Below are 23,799 nucleotides of genomic sequence, written 5' to 3'. Positions count from 1 at the left end.
GAGAGGTGCTCGAGGATGTGCGGGTTCAAGCTGTGGCTGTTTCCTTCTCTCCGTGCCATCTTTGGACTCCTGAAGGCTCAGGTAAACAATGACCCAGCATCAGAAGACCAACCCCGGTCAGCTGGAAGATGTGTCCTCTTCCTGTCCGCATTTACCAGGAGTGTCTGCGGGATTAGGATTCAATCCACAATGGAAGCAAATTGGAAACGAAATTACGGGCAGGAGGACGTTGTTTTATCACCCTGAGATTGTGTCCAACACCCTGTGCCAGATGCTTTTTGCAGAAGCACGTCTCTTGTTTAAGCCTGGTCAGATACACCGGTTCCTTCGTGAACAGACTGAGAAGGGAATGGTTTTCAGATTGACACGTTTAGCCCTCGTTGATGAGCAGTGCTGCATAACAAACTAGGAAGGACGACACCTGCAGAACGAGGCATCTACAGTCACCAGCTGCTTTGGAAAGTTTCCCGTGTATCGTTTCATAATAGACAGGGCTGGCAGTGTGAGTTTTTGGTAGAAATTGCAGTGGGTTTTGAAGCATCTGCAAATAGAGGTGTTTTGCTGTGGACATGTCTATGATATTGGAGATGCAAATAACTTTTATTGTTGTTGTTGTTTGTTTGTTTTCTGCCCCACTAACCAGAGTGCTAATGTTTTAAAAAGAAATGACTAAAAACCAAAACCAACCAAACAAAAAACCCGACCAATTTAGTAGGTATTTCAAACCCAGAGCCCCTGTCTGTCAACTGCTGCTTCCCACAATGGGAACAAACACCGGTGTTCTGACTCCTCGTCCTGCCTTCTTCTGAACTACTGGACTCTGTGCCCGTCCCTAACCTCATTACACAAACATAAAGGTTTTTTCCCCACTCCCACTGAATATACCTTAAAATGCGGCCCTTGACAAGCCTCCATCCTAGCCCAGCTTCTAGGACAATGCCATTTCCAGCTCCAGGGTGACAGTAACCCACCCAAGGTAGTTCATAATGGTAGTCCATGGTGGATGCCTCATGAATTGGTACCTACGCTATCATAAAACTAATGAATGTGTAGCCAAACCCTAATTTAGAGGAACTTGGGGTGACCTCAGTTACTGTAATTACCCTAAAATGGTCTCTATGGCAACCCTGCCCCCATTGGACAACACCAAATCATATCAACAGAACATGCCTAAGGCTAACCCATGGGTTACTGTAATTTAATCCTAAACTCAGTCTTTTATGTTGATGGAAATGAGACTCTTAGAGTTTTCCTGGCCTTTATCCACAGGTAAATCCCAGCTCAACTCCTGTGGCAACCATAACCATCATCTCAATGCTAACCCTAAATTTCATCCCTAGAACCCTGTCCACGACTTCTGGCTGTGACCTCCGTCCATGACCCCAGCCTCACGGGGCTGGTGAGATAGGTGCTAGCATCCTCCAAAAATTGTCTTTGGCTTTTGGCCCAATACTTTGCTAATTACTGCAAAAACCTCCCACGCTTAACCGGACACGCTTGATGAGCCATTTGGCCCTCCTCCTGCCAGCGGGAATAAAAGGCTGGTGTTGAGGGCAGTCCTGGCAGACACAGAGTTCGAGGAAAAGGCTAAAGTTGCTTTGGCACTTCTTCACAGGGACTGCAGTATGACAAAGTCAATTCTCTTCTTTGGCTTTCTTCTTGTCTTCCTTGGCCTGACTCTGCCAGGCACCCAGGGAAGAATTATTCCCCGATGTGAGCTGGTGAAGATCTTCCGCAACCATGGCTTTCAGGGCTTCGTGGGCAAAACTGTAGCTGACTGTGAGTATAATGAGCTCCCCCTGTACCTCTCTGCCCATACCACCCTTGTCTTTCTCAGCTTCTTGTAATCCTCCAGCTGTACCACTCTGTCCAACCATTCCTTTGGCAAGCCGTCTTTCATCATTCCTCTTCCTCATCCTCTTCCTTGCCTCCTGTTGCTAACACAGCACATCCCTGCTCATGCTTCTGCCCACCCAGACCTTTCTCCTTCCAAATATTTGTGCATCCGTATCTCAGTCTTACAAAGTCCACAATTTAATTATTCTTCCAGGTCTTCCTTCATCATTGACTCCTTCATCTCTTTCCTCTTTTTTACCCTGAGCACACTTTGATGTTCCTCTTCTGGGCTCTCTCCTCATCCTGCAGGGGTCTGCCTGGTGCAACATCAGAGCAATTACAACACCCACGCTTTTCGTGATGAGGGTAAGAGCCGGGACTACGGGATCTTTCAGATCAACAGCAAGTACTGGTGTGATGATGGCAAAACCCCCGGAACTTCAAATACCTGTCGTATCAATTGCTCGAGTAAGTGCTGGGGCAGGGCAAAGAGCCTTCTTCATCCACTCGGTGAAAGCACCCTGCTCTGTCCATGCCACCTGTCCAGGCAGCTGCTCTGGGTGTTTCTGTCCATGTGTCTGTCCTGGTTGGAGCAGCTGAGGGCACTGGGGGTGTTTGGGCTGGGGAAGGGGAGGCTCAGGGCAGAGCTCATTGCTCTGGGACCAGAGGGAACGGCCTGGAGCTGTGCCAGGGGAGGTTGAGGTGGGCAATGAGGAGCCATTTCTGCTCAGACAGAGCGGGCAGGCGTTGGGACGGGTTGCCCAGGGAGGTGGGGGAGTCCCCGTCCCTGGGGGGGCTCCAGGAGAGGTTGGGGCTGGTGCTTGGGGACACGGCTCAGTGGGGACAGTGGGGGGGGGTGGTTGGAACAGATGATCCTGGAGGGCTTCTCTAACCCTAATGATTGTGTGATTCTATGATTCTATTCATCCAGCTCCTCAGTATCCCATTTACCCTTCCTGATGAGCACCTTACCCTCTGCCCATCTGTCCGTGCTGTTTCTCTACCTCCCTTCCCTCCATGCTGACCTTTTTTTTCCCTATTCTGCAGAATTTCTAGATGATAACATTGAAGATGATATTCGGTGTGCCAAGATAATTGCTAAAGAGGCTAATGGCCTCTCACGCTGGTAAGGAGCTTTGTGGAGGGAACTGGGGAAGGCTGAGCAGAGGAGACAGAAAGAAATCCTCCTGTTGTCTGGTGGTGGTGGTGGGGGAGCCCTAGATACGGGGGCGTATTTCGTAGAAGTTTAGCACAGCCCTTTATCCTGGAGCTGGGAGAACAGAGGGGTCTTGGATCCCAGCACCCACCCTAACTCCCTAAATTTCCCTCCCCTTTCCGTGGTGAGGATACACCTCTGTTTTTCTTCCCTCACATTCTCCCAGATTGAGTCCACCAGGCTTTTCAGTAATTCATATCTTTCAGGGTAACCCTGCTTTCTTCATCCAAAACTAGCAAAGCCTAATGAATTCTCTTTTTATAACCAATTCAATCGTTATCTAACTCCTCAAATTGCATTCTAACTCCTCAAATTACGTTATGCATTTCTTTTCCAGGATTGCCTGGAAAAAACACTGCAAAGGCAAAAAACTGGATTCCTACGTCAAGGGGTGCTAACCGACTGCCAGCAGCGGCCGTGTTCTCAGGATGACCAACGGTGAAGAGAGGGGTTGTGCAGAGAGCAACTAGGAAAATGGATGGGTGCAGGGAATTGAACGCAGCGTAAGGTGGATGGGTTGCTGGGTATTGCTAATACAACGAGGCTTTGTGCTAATACAATGCAAGTAGAGAAAATTTAAAGGCTGATGGCGTAGTAGAAATGAAACTTAGTGGCAGTGAGAGCATTACAGGCGGATTTTCAGCGATTTACTTGCATAGTCCTGTGTCAAGATTTTGTTGTCCTGAATGATGACCATTTAGGTGTTCTCTCTGGTTTCCTCTCTTTCTCTCTCCTCCTTCCTTCCTCCCTTCTTCCCACCTTTCCCCTCCCTTCCTTATCTTCTTTCATTCTTTTCTTTCTTCTTATCTGAGATGAAGAAAGTAAGATCCTTAATGAATGCTGCACTAGTTACAAGAGCTGCATAATGGCAGCTGCCTTGTATCTAGGGCAGTCCCTGGCTGAGGTGGGAAGTACAGAGACAGAACTGTACTGAAACAGAACCTTGTCCTTAAATTTGTCCTGAACATCTGCTCCTAGCTGACGTGGGAGATAGGGCACTGAAATGTATGGACATCTGGTCTGGCAGAATATGGCTTCTCTTATCATCTTTCGAGGTGTCAGATCAAATACAGTGTAGGAAAGATGCAGGGAGTTCCTGTCTCAGTGAGGAAATAAAGGATGGGAAAGCCAATTAGGGCAGGGAAATGTTTTGCCATTTAGATCACGAGTAATTTTTCCAAATGAATGCTGAATCCAGGAACTGCACAAATGGAAGGGGACAACACTTCAGCCTTCAGCCACGCTTGCTTCTTTGTATGCTTTGTTCTGCTGCTTGGTGAGCAGTGACTGCTTTCATGTTTAGACAATAAAGAGATGCTTTCACTTTTGTCTCCAGAGTTTATGTTAATGTATAAACCAATTATGAAAGGTACGTTTATTCAGATGGCTAAAAAATGAAAAAAAAAAAAAAGAAACAAAAACCAAAACAACCCCCCAAAAAAACAATTTAATGTAGCCTTGCAGAAGACTCTCTCCCTGTCTACAGGGCAGACCTGTGGCTCTTTCCTCTCCCATGACAAAACCAGGGTTCATGACCTTATTAAGTAATTCAAGGAAGAACTATTTCACATGTGGGAGTCCTTAACGTTTTGAGAAAATTCAAGAGAACTTGAATTGAAGCCTGACCTTGTCGCTGTATTCAGTGCAGGTAAGTTTCAATCCATTTGGGGATTTGAACAAAGCTTATCTGGGGTTTTTACTTGTGGGTTGAACTCTGATGAAGGGATGTTTTCTGCCTAGCTGATAGTTAAGGGACACTCTCAACAAAAAGAGTTAAGGGGAAGTGAAGGCTGCAAACCACACGTGTCCCTGCTAGGGGCTGCTGGGCTGGAAATTCAGTCTAGCACACGCCAATCGAGTCTGCCATTACCTCAGACCCTGTGAGTATCACATCGGCCACCAGAAAGGGCTGCTGTGGTTTATCCCTGGTGGCAGCAGAGCACCACACGCCTGCTTGCTCAGTTCCCTGCTCTCACCCTATGCTACAGAGGGCAGTAAGGTTCTTGTAGGGAATCTTAGTGGAATGAGGACTGGCCACAGGCTGGTGGTTATAACTGGAGCTTTATTATCACATAAAAAAGTCAGCAATCAGCAGAGCTTAGTGTTATCTCCAATCTCTAGCAGCTAGCACAGCCTGCAGTCACACAGAGCTCCCAGCAGTTAGCATTGCCTTCTTGTTATCCACAGTTCTTGTTCCCTGGATTTTTCAGACAGCTGAACCCTCTGCAGATTGGGTCGAATTCTTAACAACCAGCACACAAAGCAACCCTCAGAATCTAGACTCAGACACGAGTTGCTCTCAGTCCTTGGGGGGAAGCAGCTGATGGTGGCGGCAGCTCGATTGCCATCCCTTGCCGTGCAGCAGCTCCAGTTCGGGTCCTTTGTAAGGTTTGCTGCTGCTTGATTTTATAAAGCAGAGCCTGTGCGTTGTTACGCCTCTGTGATCCATTAGTCTCAGCCTTCAGGGACCCCTCTGTAATGGTGTTGTGCTAATGCCACATCAGGCTGGGCCTGCAGCAAGCTCCTGTGCAAAACCCAGGGCGCAGGAAGGCAGCTCCCAGCTCCCAGCTCCCAGCTCCCAGCTCCCAGCTCCTGCCTGCAGGCACAGAGATCTGAGAGGTTTCTGAGCATCCTCTCCAGGGACTGCTCGCACCGAGCCCGCTGTGCCCTTTCTCACCAAGACAGCTTTTCCAGGGGCAGATGCTTCTTCATCCCCCGCAGAGACCTCCCGAGGAGGTGCCATGGGTGCCCTCGCAGCATCCTTAGGGCGAGGGGCTGCGGGTGCCTGGGGTGCTGTCAGCATCAGCGCCACTAGATGGGCCCCGAGCCCTTGCTGTGCATGGCTCCAGAAGCATAGACTCGTGGCTTTCACCAGGGAGAAAGGGAAAAACAAGGGTGAAATGAGAAAAGGGATCATTGCCAGTGGCACAGAGACGAGTCCGCAGCCCTCAGCAGGAGCAGCGTGACTGCTTTGCACAAAATGCCCCAAAAGGGTGGTGGGGTTACTGCAGGGGGAGGACTGTCACGGTCTAAAGGGTTTCCCGGCCTGCTGGTGTGTAGAGGTCACAACAGTGGGTTCATGGCATTCTGTCACACACAAGGACGAGGAGGCTTTATTTTCTAAAACATCTATTTGTTACAGATGACCACAAATCACAGCAGGGTGATGGTTGGAGCAGATGACCTTGGAGGCCTTTTCCAAACTTAATGATTCTGTGATTCTATGAAATCACCACTAACTAATATATATACCACTAACTAATATATATATAACATATAAGCAATATATACAATATATACACAATATACAATATATTGTATACAGTATGTATTGTATACAATATATATACAATATATACAATATATACACCACTAACTAATATATTATGATTAAAAAAAAGGCAGGCATGTATCTGGATAATAAGCCACCACAAATATTGCCAGGAAGTGAATATATTTATGTTGTAGATATTGAGGGAATAGCACTAATAGTATTTTTCCCAGTAGGGCTGGCTCACTTGTGGCTGCCCCCATCTAGGGGTCTGACCAGTGACTTCTTTGGGAAGCCCCCCACCGGTTCTCCACCTTGCCCCAAAAGCGTGATGGGGGCATGCATCCCCCGGCTTCCCAGATTGGGCACAGGAGGCCGGAGGAGCCAGGGAAGGGGGTGACCCGGGACAAAGGCACTTTTCTTTTTGCAGAAGGGTGTCCCGGGGCCAGGCAGCCTGTCGCCACCCCCAGCCGGGGTCCGCGGCATGCGAAGCACTCGCCCGCCTCGCAATGCGCCGGGTGAAGGAGCGACAGCTGCTGGGGGCCTTTTGCTGCCTCAGGAGCTGTGACAGCACCCGGGAGCCAGGCTGGGATCTAAATTTAAATCCCTGCTTTGTGTGTTTGGACATGCGAGCGCAGCCTCCAGCCCCCACTGCCCCACCACTCTGCCCGGCGCGCGGAGGAGACGGGCTCCGCAAGAAGGGGGCTCCCGGGGGGCTCCGGCTGGCCGCGACCCAGGCAAGGGGGCGAGAAAAGGTTTGGGGACGAACACCATGGAGCCCGCTTCTCCCCAGGATGACGTGAAGAAGAGGCAACAGAAGGAGAAGTCCAAGAAGCCAGTGCCACCAGCAGCCCCCCGGCCGCCCCGGGCTCTGTTCTGCTTAACGCTGCAGAACCCTCTGAGGAAGGCATGCATCAGCATCGTGGAGTGGAAGTATCTTTTGGGGTGTGCACGGGATGGGGAGCGCACGTGTTTGTGTGTGCCCGTGGGCAGGGGTGCAGGGGATTGGGACCCTCGCCCTGCGGCAGCAAGGGAAGGGCTCGGAGGGAGCGGGACAAAGCGAGGAGGAGATCGGGGACCCCTGTAGGAGGTGTCAGGATGGCTTCCAGGAACATTAGGGGGGTGGTGTGTGAGGAGGGGGCACGGTGCCCGTCATGGGGTGAGGACGGGGCCAGGCAGAGCCGGGCAGGGACAGGGAGCAGCAGCCGAGGAAGGAGAAAGGGGAGGGAGGTTTGGGGGGGAGCGAGGCCACGGCGAGCTGCTTGGGATGGCTCCTTGAGTGCGTCACCGCCTGCCTGGTCCTGCAGCTGCTCCCTGACGTAGGGGGGGAGGAGGAGGCTGGACAGCGTCCCCCAAATCCTTGCCAGCACTGGTGACCCCTCACCCCTTTCTCCCATCCCTCCCTGGCACCGCTGCCTCAGGTGAGGGCTTTTGTGAGTGACTGCTCAGGGGGACGGCGTCTCTCCGCGCCCCTGGTTTGATTTAGGGACGGGCTTTCGGTGGTTGCTCCTTGGTCATGTTTTTGCTGGGATGTTTTGGCTTGGAAAATGTAAAATGTGGTGTTTCTGCCACCCGGCCGGCAACTATTCCAGGCCGTTAGATGTGGTCTTGTTCACCTGCATTTTATGGAAGGGGAGAGGGTGATTTTACCGTAGTGGGAGAGGAAACATTTCGCTTTGTGTGCAGCGAAACATCTGGGATCAAGTGGTGGGATTTGGGGACATTTCCAGCAAGCCCAGTCCTTCTACCCCAGCTTTTCTCATTTCACCCACTGGATTCATGTGCACATTACCAGCCTTGGCAGGGGTGTCCCAGCCCTGCCAGGCTTTGCTCTAAACTGAGGAGGAGGCTTGGTCGCCTTGTTCCTACACTGCAAAGGGGCTCTGTGACCGTTGAGTAGAGGAGCAGAGCCAAAATTGGGGAATTCTCCATTTCTGCTTCTCCTTGGCTTTTCAAAACCATAATTCCCAGAGCTGTGCCTGTCTCAAACACGCAGTGAGCATGGAATAACCTTGCCCATACATCCCAGCAGCAGGGGAAGAGTTGGAAATAGGGCTTACATCCTCCAGCGTGCTCAAACACATTCCTCATCCTGGGCCAACACAGGTTGGAGAACACATAACTGACAGAGGGGCGTGGGGGGACGAGGCAGGTGTCCCACCAGGAAGGGTGCAGGTGCTTCTGCCCCGTGCAGGACAAACCATCCAGGGTGTTGCATTTCGTTGGCATGGCTCGTGTGCCCACCTGTGTTTGTACCCCAATGCACCTGACCGCCCTTGTTGCAGGGTTGGGATTTACAGGGTCTGATGGGACCTTTCCAGCTCCTAGGGGTGCTGCAGGCTTCAGGGCCAGGCAAGAGGCCAAGTGGAGATGAGAGATGAGCTGTGTCTGTTTGCTGGGGGCATGCCTCAGGGGTGGGTTCGTTTTTTATTTTTTTATTTTTTTTTTTAATGCTGAAATTTGCTCACATCTCAAACTCCATGTTTGTTAGTACAAGGAAATTGGGGTACTCTGCGAACTGGCACGGCATCACGCACTCAGCAGCTGGCCCAGCAAGCTGGTGGCTACTGGGATGTGCCTGGCTTTGTGGTGTCACTGTGGTATTTCAGGTCATTTCCCAGCCAGGGGGACTTCAAGGCAGAAGTTTTGGTTGGCTGGATTTGGCCCGTTGCATTTCTACCTCGTTATGGTGCCAGATTCGCACACTTTCATGCAACAAGTTCCAGCTCCAATTACAAGAGTTCACCCTCCAGGGAGGCAGAAATAAGCCCGTGGCTGTTTTCCCAGAGCAGGGGGAAGGAACAGAGAGGGAGAGGGTAACCAGGACAGGGCTGCTGAGCAAAGGGCACAGGGGGTGTGGTAGGGACCGATCACCAAATCAACCAAGTGGGGATCAAACTGGGTCCCCTCCAGCTCTTGCGGATTAGCAAGCAAGATGAGAGAAATCCCTCAACCACCTTCTAGGAACCCAACAAGCCGGGATGTCAAGGGCAACATGAGGGGCTTCCACAAGTCCATTGGTGACAAAAGGAAGACTGGGGGAAACGTGGGTCCTCTGCTGAATGAAACGGGACACGGGATGGTGAAAAGGCTGAGGTGCTGAAGGTCTTTGCCTCGATCTTTACCAGCAAGACCAGCCTTCGGGAGTCCAAATGCCAGAGACCAGGGTGAAAGGCTGGGTCAAGGAAGATGTACCCTCGGTGGAAGAGGATCAGGTCAGGGAATACTTCAGCAGACTGGACATTCAGAAGTCCATAAGATTCTCATAAGATCCAGCAGATTTTGTTTTTTATAACATCATCAAGTTTATAGATAGATGGGTCCAGATATGGCAAAGTAACCCATGACGAGCAGAGGACATGACTGACAGCACTCAGCCAGCTCAGCATGCCAAAATGGAGAAAAAAAACCCAGGTGCCACTTACCCCATGATGCTGAATCAGGCAGCCCGATGCCATATAATTACCTGGAAAGCTGAGCTAAGTAGTTAATTAACTGTGGTGCAGGGAAGTGTCGGTATGGCTGCAGGGCTGAGTTTCAGGGGCTGTGCTGGGCTCTGCAGCGGTATCGCTCTGTGTGGCTGAGCTGCTGGTGTGCCCACGGGCTGTCCTTTGTAGGGTCTGCCTGAGGTGAGGATGGGGGTGCTGGGAAAGCCCTCAAGGGAGTGATAGCAGGTTGGTATGTGCAGATTGGGATGAGAGATCTCAAAAACAGTCCGTGGGGGTCATGACCACTGGATGTTGTCTGATGGGGCAGTGAAATGGAGAAGGAGCTGGAGGGGGGGTGCTGGTTTGTGTTGCAGTTTGTTGATATAACCCATTGGTGAGTTTGGCTCCATGGATGGGACTCACTTTCTCCATCTGCACTCAGTTTCAGTGACTTCCAGTGCTACTGGTGGGTATGGGCAAGGCAAATAGATCAAGGAGAAGTGACGTGAGCATTCTGACCAAAAGTGTTCATTGTCCCTTTTTGTGCCATGCTGCACCCAGCTGTCTTCTGCCAGCACAAGGCCGCTAAATGACCAAAAAAACCCCTCTGCTTCCAGGCATGTGCATGGCTCCGTGATGCAGTGGTTAAAGCTCTTCGGAGCTGCAGCAGGGCCTGGATGTGACCAGAAAAAGGACAGGAAAAGATGATGTCTGTCTTCTTCTGACCACGTCTGCTGCAGGGTACTGCAGGTGGTGGGCTTGAACCACACTGGGAGGAGCTGGGGTCCCTGGGGTGAGAGCCCTGCCGTGGGTGAGGTCCTGCAGATGAATTTTGGGCCATTTTTGGGACTTCAGGGACGTGGCAGCTGGAGCTTGACCTTGAGGCTGCGAGGTCTCCAGGTCCTGCATCTCATCCCAAATCCTTATTTCTGAACTCCTTCCCTTTCCAAGGACCTCAGGAAGGGGCAGGAACTGGGGGTGTGCAGGGGGTGAGGTCTGGCTGCTGTCTGGTTCCCTGCCCCAGGGCGAGGTTGGTTCCCCCCATGCACCCAAACAGGGTGGGGGCTGCGCCTGCTTCTCCATTCCCGTCCCCCTTCCTTAACTCTTCCTCTCAGGCCTTTCGAGATCATCATCCTTCTGACCATCTTTGCCAACTGTGTCGCCCTGGCCATCTACCTGCCCATGCCCGAGGATGACACCAACGTCGCCAACTCCAGCCTGGTAAGGCAGAGCCCGGTGTGTTCCCCAATCCTCCTCATGCACAGCCCCACATTGCACCCCCCGGGTGCAAAACGGGGTATCTGTCGTGCTGGGGAGCTGCTGCCACCCTGGGGGATGAGATCAGGCCTTGGCACTGCATGGAGAGAGACAGAGAGGGGCAAGCGGTGGAGAAACTGCCGCAAAATGGGTCCTCAGAGGGGCTGAAACCGCCCCCAGGTCAGCACCCAGGGCAGCAGACTGGTGTGTGAAGTGCACAGGAAGGAAGAATTGGTGCCAAAAAAGGAAAGAATCCCCTCAGTTTTTTTTTATCCCGATGCTTCCAAAAGGAAACATCCTGTTCCAGAAAGGCTGAAATGTTTTGTTTTAGCATTTTTGGAACAAAGTTTCCTGACCTTTTATTTCTAAACTGTATATTTAACTCTGGGATCCTCTTTTTAATGGGGGAAAAAAACACTGTTAAGCAGAGAGGTCACTCCTTTCCAATCAGTAACTCAATTTTTTTTCCAGTCACTCCGTATTGCCTGGAATAAAATATTTTGCTGTGATCCCAATCAATATTTTTCATTATTTTTAGCTTGCCACCACCTTCCCCCTCTTCAAATCCCTCTCGTGGTTCAATCCACATTGATTTCCATTGAGAGCCTGAGTCTGGGCACTGAATCAAGGCATCCAAATATGTTGTTTTTAATTAAATGTTCTCTTCTGCTAATTTCAGGACTTGTCAGTGCTGGGGTGGGGTGTTGTGTGCAGGTATTGCTGACAATTTGTGACTTAAACACCGCTCTGTGTTTTGACTGTTCCTTAGAGGCTCTGCAGGGAAAAATATCAAAGCAGTCATGAGATTTGAGGTATGGAGCACAAAGCAAGGCTTTCATCTGAGCAGGTTTTAATTCCTTGAGCTGCTTTTAGCTCTTTCCCTCTCAACAGGCTTTTAGTGGCACTGAAGATGGTGCTTGCTGCTCCTTTCCTTGGAGAAAGGGAAGGGGATGCTGTTGTGATTGTGCTATGATTTTAAAAATAAAATCAAGAGAGGTCGGCAGAGGAGGGGAATTAAATGTGTGGTGGACACCTGGGGCTCGTTCAGCCTCCTGGCATGATCCCTGAGCATTTTCTGATCCCTGGTGTGCTCAGAGCAGGAGGCGCTACTTTGGGTTTGTCCCCTGGCTGTGGGGGCACGAGGGGATGGGGAAAGTGCCACTATCTCAGCTGGGAGATGAAAGAGGCAAAGCATAACTGGGGTGAGCTGAGCGTGGCGAGCAAGAGGAGGGGGCAGGGGCGATGGGGGCTTCCCACTGAGAAGGGATTTGGGATTTGGCTGGGATCGGCCAGAGGATGAGCCCGAGCCCAGCAGCAGGACAGGAGGCGGCCAGGTGGGATCCCAACACGTGCTACCTAACTGCGTCTACAAAGCCATTTCAGCTCCTTGTATTTATTACATATTAGCTTATTTATACGATATCTGATTTGGATTTTTTTCAGCCTGTTGCCATGCCAACGGCCTGCTCTATCAGCAGCCTGGCAGCCCCGGGGCTCCGTTCTTTCAGCCCTGCTCCACACATTTCTTTGTCCCTTTGTCCCCGTGTGCTGGTGGCATTGGCGAACATCCCCTGCTACGAGCTGGGCCAGGCTCAGCCCTCGGGTGCTCCTTGGATGAAATTTCTTGGAAGAAATGCTCCTTGGATGCATTTCTTCCCGCAGCAGAGGGATGCTGCGATGCATTTAGTGTCTCCCTGTCAATTTTGATTGCCTCTCCTCACTGCCCAGTTGTCTCCAGGGAGGATTGCTTTTATCTGAAGGCTTTAAAATAGGTGAGGAGGGGAAATATGTGAGGGGGGAGAGAGCAGGGCAGTGAGGATGTTACCCCAGATCTCCTGCAGGACCAAGGCTCCCATCTGGGCTCCCCGTGGGTCAGTGCAGGGAAGGGGGGATATGCTGGGACACCTCTTCTGCTGCTTTAGTACCATGTGGCTGGAAAACCCTGTGAGCAGCCACACTCGTGGCTGTCTTTCGAGGACCACCCAAGGAAGACTTGCATACAGAATTTGCACTAGGTACAGGATTAGTCTCATTGAAGCTTTCTCAGTCAAAACTCATTTAGGGTGATGGAAAATATTTGACGACCCATAAGTGTTCTATGAGTCTGTTTTCCTGTATCCTGGGAGAAATACAGATGCTTAATTTCAATGTATTTAAGTTTTTTTCCTTATAGATTAGATTTCATCTGCCACAGGTTTTTGTTTTGCAATGCAGATTTTTGAAAATTTCGTGTAGTTCTAATGACATCAAACTTTTTCAACACTGAAATGTTTTTTGACTTCAAGCCAATCCAAATTTCAGAGCATCTCACCTAGGGCAGCCCCAGGAATGTCACTGGGATGCCCCACAGCCCAAGCCTCTGTTCCCCCTATTTGCTGGAAGGAGACATCGCGGCTCATTCTGGAGGGTCCTGAGTGCCCTCAGGGCTGGGGGCCGGTGCTGCCCAGCAGGCTGGAGCTGTGTCATGTTGCATCGCAGCAGCGTGGTGCACGCTGTTATTTCTGCTGTGCTGTGTCCTGTTCAGAGCCTGCAGGTCAGGTTACCCCATGTCCCCGAGCATTGTTGAAGCATGTCTATGTGCAGCAGCCAGCACGCTATAAAGATCCGCATCTTTTTATAGTGCTTTTTGAGGGCTGGCCTTGTACATTCAACCCCAGATCTTCAGGGCAAAACACCCCTGGCTTCTCTCTGCTGGTTTCCATCAGCAGCAGCAAGTTCGCCCTGGCTCAGGGCATCTCTTTGGGGCCACATGGGTTTCATTCTCGGTATGTGTTCTGCACCTACACTTATTTGGGGAATTCAGAGAGTTTGCTGAGAGGTAACAGCCCTAGTAAAAGCTGTCCCACCTCAGCCCACTGATATCTTTATAGGCAGGGGCCTGGTTTTCCTTTGCTCTGCTAACATCTGAGCTTGTCTGCAGTTTACAGCCAGACAAGGCTGGGGGAACTGGACCCACAGCTGCAGGACAGGTGATGAGGGGGATTCCTCCAGCCTGCACTGATGGATCCCAGCATAGCACCTTCATACAGACGATGCCACAAGCTTTCTTTGCACTGGAGGAGTTAGACCAGCAGGACAGACCAGGATGATCCAGTTCTACATATAAGGCTGGGTCTGCAAAGCACTGTGTGGAGCTGGAGCTGTAAGGACGTCTGCAGCCTCCCAGGAGGGAGGCGACACAGCCAGCAGGGGACTTTCAGGTTTGAAACTCCCTGGCTGCATGTACATGGTGGGCTCCAAATGGCATTGGAGGTGGCCAAAGGGCAGTTCATCCGATGTGGGCTTCTCAAAGGGATCATGAAGGAACAGTAAGTCATCCTCTGAACCTGTGTGAGGGGTTTTTAGAAGGGGAGCTCTGCTGGTTGGAGACACTGGAAGCTGATCCTGCCTTGCTGGGTGGAGCAGGGCAGGGAATTAATAAGGACAGGATACAGGGGATCTGTCACTGATAAGCGTGGAAGGCAAGCAGCGTTGCCTTAGTGAAAACTCACTAAGATGCAGCCCAATAACAGCCGTAGTTGCAGTGCTTAGGTCTCTGCTCTCACCACTGCTTCCCACCGATCTAACAAGGGGCTGGCACTGGTATGGGTGGCAGTCACACAGGGACACTTGGCATGCCCGCCGCTTTTGGCCGCGGTAATTGAGCAAGCAATGGGTCTGTCTGAGCCTTGGCTTCGTACATGGACAGCATTTTCCGTTTGGCAAGCCAGATGGCCCCGTGAGGAAGCAGCGCTGTGGCAGCGTGCCCTCGGTGCTGCTGCCTCCCCCTGCCTTTCTGGGTGCGATTCCCTGCAGAGCCCAAGCATGGGGGATGCTCCCTGCCCTTTGTGGGGTGCAAATTGAGGAGAGGGGCCACGGAAAACCAGAAATATAAATATCCCCATCCATTTGACCGCTTCAGCGGCATTTTAATCCCAGCCTGGAAAGGGCCAGCAGCAGCGGTGATCACGGTGATGGGCAGAACCAGGTGGGCACAGGCAGCTTTTGGCCGGGCTCCATGGAAAACGGAGCTATTCCAGGCCCTGTGGCTGTGGCACGGTGCCGAGCCCCTGCATGGGCACCAGGCCCTGTCGGGGGGAGCGGGCATGGTGGCAAAACCCCCGGGCCAGGCTCCTTCTCGCCGTGCAGATGTCTGGAGCAGGCTGGAGGCCGAGGCCTGGCTTCCCTGGGAGCCCAGGGCGTGAGAGAAAACACAACGCAGCCAACTCGTACCACGGGGTCTGTGTGGTGTCTCCAACACGTACCCAGCGTGTCTGCTGCTGGGGAGGCTGAGGAGGAGGAGCAGTGCGATGAAGGCCCCAGGGGAGCGGGAGGGTGAGGAAGGGACGTGCAGCGCCCTAGGTCGGGCACCTCAGGGTGCTGGTTTGGGAGGTGGCGGTGTTCCCGGTGTAGTCTGTAGGAAGCAGGGGTAGGATCCTGTCAGCACGTTGTTGAAGGGATGCAGAGGGTGGCATGTGGTGGCTCAGCATGCCACCGAGTCCTGCCTGGGACAACCACGGTGCTGCCGGGGAGATCACAGATGGGTCGGCAGCAGGGGCAGAGCCAGGGACACATGGCGGTGGGGCTGAGGGAGGTGACAGGCTGCTCTAACGGGGCGTCCTCTGCTGCTTGCAACCCCCAGGAGAAGATCGAATATGCCTTCCTGATCTTCTTTGCCATCGAGGCGATGCTCAAGATAATTGCCTACGGGTTTCTTTTCCATACGGACGCCTACCTCCGAAATGGCTGGAATGTGCTCGACTTCTCCATCGTGTCCCTCGGGTAATGCAAGGAGGGGAAGCTGCTGGCTCAGCTTGTGCCAGGCCTGGTCCATAGCCCATCAGCATTTTTTTATTCTATTTTATTTTAGTGACTGCAGTGAGTTTTTGGGCAACCTGTAAAGTCAGTTCATAGTCTTCTCCCAAGGGCCCCGTTTTCTTGCCCTGACCTCCCCTGGAAGTCTCTGTAACTCCCATTTCTCCTTAATGCCTCTCGGACCTCCTAGCTCTGGGGTGTAGGAGTGGCAGGGTGTCCTCCTGTGCTCGACATGTGGGGAATGGGTCCCCTGGGCATGGGATGGGAAGAGCAGGTTGTGCCCAGCCCTGAGTGCATCCAGGAGCTGGGCTTAGCCAAGAGCTGGCAGAGCCCTGTCCCTCACCTTCCTGCCTGCAGAGCTCTGACTCCATCACAGATCCTTGGCCTTCATCCTCACGCCTTTCTCTTCCTCCCTGTCCTTCCTTTTTTTTCTCCCCTTCCCTCCCTTTTCTGTGCCTTTTCAGGCTTTTCACCATGACCCTGGAGCAGATCAATGCGAAGCAGGGAGGGTCTTCGGGGGGGAAAGGCGGCTTCGACGTGAAGGCCCTGCGAGCGTTTCGTGTGCTGAGACCGCTGCGCCTGGTGTCGGGAGTGCCGAGTGGGTGCCAGGCTCCCTGCCAGCAGGACGGGCTGTGGGGTGGATGGGGCCCTGGGCCTGGCTGGGATGGAGACCATAGAGCAGGCTTCATTTGCTTCTGGTAGGGATCTCCTTTTCCCATAAGCTGTGTAAATACAAGAAGAGAACAAAAGAGTGGATGGGGGGACGGCATGAAGTATCCTCCAGCACTACTCGCTGGAGTCTTCCAGGTGCTCACAGGGTGGATAGAGAAAGGAGCAAGAAATTGCCATCTGCAATTTCAATGCAAGAAATTGCATTTCCAGGCTGGTTGTCGGAGGGTCTGGCAGGAATGCAGGGTGCCCCCAAAGCAGTTTGGGGAGTGGCTGAGCTCCTCTCTCTTCTCCCCGGTGCAGGCCTTCAGGTTGTCCTGAACTCCATCATCAAGGCCATGGTGCCCCTGCTCCACATCGCCCTGCTTGTGCTCTTCATGATCATCATCTACGCCATTGTTGGGCAGGAGCTCTTCAAGGGCAAGATGCACAAGACCTGCTACTACTTTGGGACAGGTGGGACTGTGTCAGGGGTGGACGTGGTATAGAAGTCTCTGTGTGGTTCCTGTGGGGACCACAGAGACTCTGCAGGTAGCAGAAAGTCTGGTCCTGCCAACATCAGGCCTGGGAGAGCATGAGGGCTGAAGGATGTTTGGTACAGGGCCGGGAAATGTAGATGGTGGGAGGAGGTGGTGGAAGGAGCCCCCTTTGGAAAGCTTCTGTGGGAGGCTGGGAGGTTCTGGGACCTGCTCGCCTTGGCCCAAAATGCTGCTTAGACCATGGCTTCATCCCTCAGATGTGATCGCCACGGTGGGGGCGGAGAAGCCAGCCCCCTGCACCACCTCCGGCCACGGGCGACACTGCACCATCAACGGCACCGAGTGCCGAAGCGGCTGGCCGGGACCCAACAACGGCATCACTCACTTCGACAACTTCGGCTTTGCCATGCTGACCGTCTACCAGTGCATCACCATGGAGGGCTGGACCGAGGTCCTCTACTGGGTAGGCTCCAGCAGCCTGGGCTCGGTGCCCAGCTTGGCACTGGTGACCTCTGGTTGTGCCTCGCAGCAGGGAACTCCCCCTGGGACCCTTTCATGGGGTTAGATCTCTTCTCCACTGGCAGACACCCTGCCCTCACCCAGCTTCATGCTGTGATGCACAGCACATCGTGCACGGGGCACATATCCCACATCTCTGCCCTGCAGACACTGCCCACCATGCCTTTGCTCTCCAGGGTGCTCCAGCTCCCACCTTTGGGGGGTGCAGACCAGGCAGTGGGGGGCTGGTGGGTGGTTCTCCAGCAAAACCCCACGTTTTGCAGTCCTTAGGAGGCTGTCTTGCTGAGGCTTAGGCATGAGGTGTTTAAATCTGCTCCCTAAATGCTCTGGCTTTTCCTCCACTAACAGCAGATGCAGAGTGGTGCAGGGTAAGGGCTCAGCCAGGTTAATCTGCTGCCATCCCAGGTGCTCCCTTTGGAGGGGACAAAGCTCCCAGAAGCTGTTGGGGGGCTCCCAGGTGGCAGACTTCTGCTTCTCTCCTTGCCAGGTTAACGATGCCATTGGCAACGAATGGCCCTGGATCTATTTTGTCAGCCTTATCTTGCTCGGCTCCTTCTTCGTTCTCAACCTGGTGCTGGGGGTGCTCAGCGGGTAAGTACCACCCTGCCCCTTCTCTTTGCCAGCAGATCAGTGAGCGCAGTGTGGACATTTAACTGTAAAAGGAGAAAAAAGCCTTGAAAAGTATTCCTTCTCCTCTCCCAATCCACTCCTTTTCTTTTTGCATGCTTGGAAACACAACCTCGAGTTGCCTTTCGTATCAGCATCTGTGGCTGCCTGAGGTTTTAGCTCAGCACCTAACACACAGACACCTTTTCCCTGCAGTACTGGCACCTGTCAGCAGATGCAGCCGTGAAACACATTTGAGGTGTTTGCAGTGTGGTTTGCAGCCAAAGGAGCTGAGCAGAGAGCTCAAACCAGCTGTCCTTACCCTACAGCTGTGTCGAGACACCAATTAGTTATATGCTAATTATTTGGATATGTTAGCCCTCTTTTAGGGCTAACAAGCGATTTGACGAGAGGCAATGGGCACAAACTGAAAAAGAATGGTAAGATTGGGAGCCCCCCCACTGGCAGACGGATCTCATCCCCATTGCCATGGAGACAGTATCCTAATTATTTGCTGTGTGATGAGCTCCCCTTCCCCACATGGAGAACGTGGGGCCAGCTGTCTGTCTCCAGATGGGGGAGACTCTGCTTGCTTTAATCATGGCACCACAGAATGATTTAGGGTGGAAAAGACCCTCAGGACCAAGTCCAACCATCCACCTGACCTACTGAGTCCTGTCACTAACCCACGTCCCTCGGTGCCACATCCACACGTCTCTGAAATACCTCCAGGGACAGGGACTCCACCACCTCCCTGGGCAGCCCGTTCCGATGCTTGAACCACCCTCTGCATGAAGAAATTATTCCCAATATCCAAGCTAATCCTGCCCTGGTGCCACCTGAGGCCGTTGCCTTGTGTTTTATCACTTCTTTCCTAATCCCTTCCCAGCTTTGCTGCCCTTCTCTCCACATCCTCAAGCAATTCAGTGTCCTTGTCATGAGAGGCCCTTAACTGAGGGCAATATTCAAGGTGAGGTCTCACCCCTGGGCCAACTGCTGGCTGTGCCCCAAGGGATCTGATCCTTAGCAGGGCTGGGGACCTCTGCAGCATCTCATGGCAGTTGGCCTGCCCAGCCACAGCCTCCTGCAGCACGGAGGTCCCACGGAGCAGCTGGTGGTGGGGAAGAATCCCTGCCTGCCAACACACGATCCCCCATGATCTTGTGTCGTGGAATGGGGCTGAGAGCGAGGAGTCAGCAGAGCAAGCTCTTAGTGGGAGGGTATTTCGGGCTTTTAGGTTTCTACGAGGATTGGTATGGGACAGGGCTGCGGGATGTGGCCTCTGGCTGCCTCCTGAGCCTTACTCTGCTCCTGGCCTCGTCCCAGTGAATTCACCAAGGAGCGTGAGAAGGCCAAGTCGCGGGGCACGTTTCAGAAGCTGCGGGAGAAGCAGCAGCTGGAGGAGGACCTGAAGGGCTACATGGACTGGATCACCCACGCTGAGGTGATGGACAGTGACCGGGCCAGAGGAGAAGGTACCGGCTCTGCCTGGGCGAGGACACTGGGGTGAGGGTTGGGTTCCTGACACTGAGCACCCTGAAGAAACAAGGGGGAGAGCTTTGGAGAAGTCACAGACTCATTTTGCCTGAAAAGCTGTGAAACAAAACGCTTTGGCTTGTGCAGAAGTTTCCTTCCTCCTGTTTTTTTGGGCTTTCCTGAATCATGGTGCTGAATCTGACCCAAACTAGTAAATAACTTGGCATCTAAGCTAACACCACCTCAGCCACTGTATTTACCATTTGCCAGCTGCTGACAAGACCTAGGTCCCCTTTGGCAGAACACACTTGAAATGGCCACGGGAAGCCTCATGTGCGTACAGGGGTAGTCAGCAGGGCTGCTAGCTCTCACCTAACAGGAGCACAAGTTTCTTGCCACTGCTTGACTATTTTGGGGGATTAGAAGTAGCTCAGGAAAGGAGATGAACATCTAGGCAAGGGCTCTGCCGCTGAGCCTCTGTATTTTTGGGTCACTCATGTCCCTCACGAGCGCTTTGCCACTCTGCCTATGCAATAACTGAGAGCTGATACATGTGTAGAAAGGGCCTTGTAAAACAGGGGGAAAGACCACACCTGTAGACAGTGCTTTCGCCCACCTCCTGTTGTTCAGCACTTGCTCAGATCCCGGCTGAGCCCAGTTTTCTCTGTGCTGGGGGTGTCTGGAGCTGTGGGGAGCCCAGTTCCGTGCTGCTCTTTGCTCCGGCTGCCTCCCTGGGCTGCTGCTGCCCTTGGTGCAGGAGTTCCCGGGGCCTCCCAGGGGTTTTGCACCTGACATTTAAACCTTCCAGCTCAGGCTCCCTTTGCTGTCTCCCTGGGATGGCGTTTCTTGATTTCACTGCTGGGGGGGAAGCTCTCCCAGCTGTGCTCCTGGGAGAGGTCCTCTCCCGTACGCTCTTCCCAAGGGCTCCAAGGAAAGCCTGGGATGTCGTTCCCTCCGTAGGTATGATGCCTTTGGATGAAGGAGGTTCAGAGACGGAGAGCTTGTATGAAATTGAGGGCATGAACAAGTGGATTCTCTACTTGTGAGTATTCCTGGGCTGCACCATCTGCTGTCTCTCGCTTGCTGTCGTGGCTGGGCCAGGCTTTCTGTTCAGCCACCAGTTTTGTGGGGAGAGCCAGGGGCTTTTGAGAGCCAGATGCTCTCCTGGAGTACAGCAAGCAATAGGGAAGGGTGCTTTGTATTGGCAAGAAGATGCTGCAAGGGAAAAAACCTCTTCGGCTTGGGTCTAGGCTCCTGGCATCCTCTCACAGCCCATGCAACACGTCTTGTGCTTCAGAAGCCGGGTCTGTGGCAGGAAACCAGAAGCCAAAGTAGGCCAAAAAGGAGCTGGGAGGTGTTCATGTGAATGAACAGCAAAGCCTGGGCGACTGGGGACGATGCCTGGGGCCAGGGTTATGCTCCTGGTACCTGCATGCCCCCGGTTCATAAATGGGGTGACACCATGCATTGCCCCAGCACCGGTGGTGGGCCAGCTCAGCCCTTCTGAGGGAAGGGCCCAGAAGAAGGGAGTGGGGTGGCTGTGCCCGGCTGTCTGTTAGCATTGCCCCGGGCTGCTCAGGACCCTCTGGTCAGCCCCACTGACCCCACTGACCCTTTGGCTTTCTCTGCAGCCGGCAGTGGAGGCGCTGGAACCGAATGTTTCGTAGGAAGTGCAGGGATGTGGTGAAGTCCAAGTTCTTCTACTGGCTCGTCATCCTGCTGGTGGCACTGAACACCCTCTCCATTGCCTCTGAGCATCACTTCCAGCCCGAGTGGCTGACGGTGGTGCAAGGTGAGCAAACAGCTGTCAGCAAACAGGGAGAGGGAGGGCCTGGGAAAGCCTGCTGCCATGCAGACGTGCACGAGGAGCTCTTGCTGTGTGTGCAGAGCCACGCTGGCCTAGCACAGGGCCTGTTAGATACCCACAGCCTTGCTCATGCACCACCTGGACACACTGCGTGGACTCACACTCTTATGTGTGCAAGCACACAGTTGTACATTGCCCTTCTCCTCATCCTCCTCTCCCGAGTGCTCCCTAGAAATCTGCATTTGCTGCAGCTCAGGGCTTGGTGGTGGGCAGAGAAGGGATGTGGGCAGCGCTGCCCTCCTTCCTTCCTGCTGTGCCATGCTGAGAGGAAGAGGCCCGTGCTCTGATGGGCTGGATCTCCCACCCCAGACAACGCCAACAGGGTGCTGCTAGCACTCTTTGTGGCCGAGATGCTGCTGAAGATGTACGCGCTGGGCCTGCGCCAGTACTTCATGTCCCTCTTCAACCGCTTCGACTGCTTCGTGGTGTGTGCGGGCATCTTGGAGACCATCCTGGTGGAGCTCAGCACCCTGTCACCCCTGGGCATCTCCGTGCTGCGCTGCATCCGGCTCCTCCGCATCTTCAAGATCACCAGGTTGGGATGGGAGCAATTTTGGGTGCCAGGGCCTGGCTGCCCCCCAGGCATCACTGGCCTTGTCCCTGCAGCACTGGCAGAGCTGGTAGCTCCTGGGGTGATGAACAAGGCCAAGCCTGGCGATTTCTGTGTCCCCAGGATGTGGTCTGGTATTTCCTGACACCAGTCCTGGGGCCAGGCTGGAGAAGTCCCAGTGCCCACCCTGCGAGTGGTGCTGGCTCAGAGTCCCCCTTGCTGGGTTTCTGGGACATCCTGGGGGGCAGACAGTGTGCTCCCCGCTTCTCCATGGTCCTGCCCTGCTCCTTCACCTCCTGCATGTTCTTCTCCCTAGGTACTGGACATCCCTGAGCAACCTGGTGGCCTCTCTGCTCAACTCGGTCCGCTCCATCGCCTCTCTGCTCCTCCTCCTCTTCCTCTTCATCATCGTCTTTGCCCTGCTGGGCATGCAGCTCTTTGGGGGCAAGTATGACTTTGAGGACATGGAGGTGCGGCGCAGCACGTTTGACAACTTCCCCCAGGCCCTCATCAGTGTCTTCCAGGTACGGGGCTGTGGCAAGCAGGGCAGGGGGGCTGGTGGACCCCCACAGCCTGGGTTCTCCCCTCGGGGGTCTCCTGGCAAGAGCTGGGGTTAGGAGAGAAGTGGGTTTGTGGGAGGTGGTGCAGCTCTGAGGATGGAGTGGGGAGGGGAGATGGGGTCATGGGTGGCAGTGGGGGTTCAGGGCCAGAGGAGGGGGGTGAGATCTGGCAAAGGGCTGGAGCTGGGAGCATGATGGAGCTGTGGGGTTCTGCCCTGCTCTGCTGCAGGCACTCTCACATCCCTGTTTCCTCTTATGCTGTCTCTGCTCTTCTCTCAGATCCTGACCGGAGAGGACTGGAATTCAATAATGTACAATGGGATAATGGCCTATGGAGGCCCGTCCTTCCCTGGCATGCTGGTTTGCATCTACTTCATCATCCTCTTTGTTTGTGGGAACTGTATCCTCTGATATCGATGCCTTGCCCGGGTGCCCTGTGACCAGCCTCACAAACTGCTCCAGCTGTGTGAGGCTGAAGGCTCAGCGTATTTGTGTGTGTTGTGTGTGTGTTGTGTGTTGTGTGGTGTGTGTGTGTGTGTGCACGTGTTTGTGTCCAGACTGAGCTCAGGCGGGGATGGGGCGGTCATCCCAGAGCTCAGCACTCACTAGGATGGGTGCAAGAGTGAATCATAGAATCACAGAATTATTAAGGTTGGAAAACCATCCCCCTACCACCACTGTCAGCCACTAAACCACGTCCCCAAGCACCACATCCAGCCTTTCCTTGAACACCCCCAGGGACGGTGACTCCACCACCTCCCTGGCCAGGGTTGCCTCAAGGCCCACCTCCAGGAAGGTTTCTCAGACCACGGGCAGCCCCAGCCACATAATCCAAATGGGAACTGAGTTCATGTCCTTAGTGCTGTCCCACCAGACATCCTCCTCAATGTCTTCCTGGCCATTGCGGTTGACAACCTGGCTGAGGCTGAGAGCCTCACCTCAGCCCAGAAGGCCAAAGCAGAGGAACGCAAGCGGCGCAAGATGTCCAGGTGAGGGCTGCAGTCTTGGCAGGGGGAGCTCCCAGGCCGGGTATTTTGGGGTAAGGGGACAGAACGGCTTCGTCTGTGGTCCTGCCCTGGGCTCAGCCCTTGCTCTCCGCTCAGGGGTTACCCAGAGAAGTCAGAAGATGAGAAGCAGATGCTGGCGAAGAAGCTTGAGCAGAAAGCGAAGGGAGAAGGGATTCCCACAACAGCCAAGGTCGGTGCTGGTGGGGCTGGGCCTTGGTGAGGGATCAAGTGCCTCCTTGAGGGCTGACAGAGGCTTGGAGCTCA

The 23,799-nt window shown here is 53.5% G+C and overlaps 2 protein-coding genes across 2 annotated transcripts in view; both read left to right on the top strand.

The window, feature by feature from the left end:
* The first annotated feature begins 1,625 nt into the window (after positions 1-1,625).
* Positions 1,626-3,667, top strand: LOC116498906 (lysozyme C-like). Its single transcript, XM_032203384.1, has 4 exons — positions 1,626-1,779; positions 2,146-2,304; positions 2,884-2,962; positions 3,390-3,667. The coding sequence occupies exons 1-4, from the start codon at positions 1,626-1,628 to the stop codon at positions 3,448-3,450; spliced, it is 453 nt and encodes a 150-aa protein (XP_032059275.1). The 3' UTR covers positions 3,451-3,667.
* Positions 3,668-7,095: 3,428 nt separating this feature from the next.
* CACNA1S (calcium voltage-gated channel subunit alpha1 S) overlaps positions 7,096-23,799 on the top strand; it is a 33,353-nt gene continuing 16,649 nt past the window's right edge. Inside the window, exons 1-15 of the mRNA XM_032203022.1 lie at positions 7,096-7,256; positions 10,867-10,972; positions 15,630-15,769; positions 16,267-16,400; positions 16,775-16,927; positions 17,208-17,413; positions 17,957-18,060; positions 19,402-19,550; positions 20,512-20,593; positions 21,183-21,343; positions 21,728-21,953; positions 22,285-22,492; positions 22,808-22,928; positions 23,403-23,517; positions 23,632-23,725. Of these exons, the coding sequence (XP_032058913.1) occupies positions 7,096-7,256; positions 10,867-10,972; positions 15,630-15,769; positions 16,267-16,400; positions 16,775-16,927; positions 17,208-17,413; positions 17,957-18,060; positions 19,402-19,550; positions 20,512-20,593; positions 21,183-21,343; positions 21,728-21,953; positions 22,285-22,492; positions 22,808-22,928; positions 23,403-23,517; positions 23,632-23,725 (2,160 nt within the window). The remainder of the gene's footprint in view (positions 7,257-10,866; positions 10,973-15,629; positions 15,770-16,266; positions 16,401-16,774; positions 16,928-17,207; positions 17,414-17,956; positions 18,061-19,401; positions 19,551-20,511; positions 20,594-21,182; positions 21,344-21,727; positions 21,954-22,284; positions 22,493-22,807; positions 22,929-23,402; positions 23,518-23,631; positions 23,726-23,799) is intronic.

This window comes from Aythya fuligula, chromosome 25 (assembly GCF_009819795.1).
Source record: "Aythya fuligula isolate bAytFul2 chromosome 25, bAytFul2.pri, whole genome shotgun sequence".
NCBI classification, from domain to species: Eukaryota; Metazoa; Chordata; class Aves; order Anseriformes; family Anatidae; genus Aythya; species Aythya fuligula.
This window is presented reverse-complemented; position numbering and strand designations above follow the sequence as displayed.

Bases quoted from the DNA above. Each gene is read 5' to 3' on its own strand.
- LOC116498906 (XM_032203384.1), top strand. From the start codon at position 1,626: ATGACAAAGTCAATTCTCTTCTTTGGCTTTCTTCTTGTCTTCCTTGGC. The intron at 1,780-2,145 runs GTGAGTATAATG...CTCATCCTGCAG, and splicing joins GGGCAAAACTGTAGCTGACT to GGGTCTGCCTGGTGCAACAT. The intron at 2,305-2,883 runs GTAAGTGCTGGG...CCTATTCTGCAG, and splicing joins CTGTCGTATCAATTGCTCGA to AATTTCTAGATGATAACATT.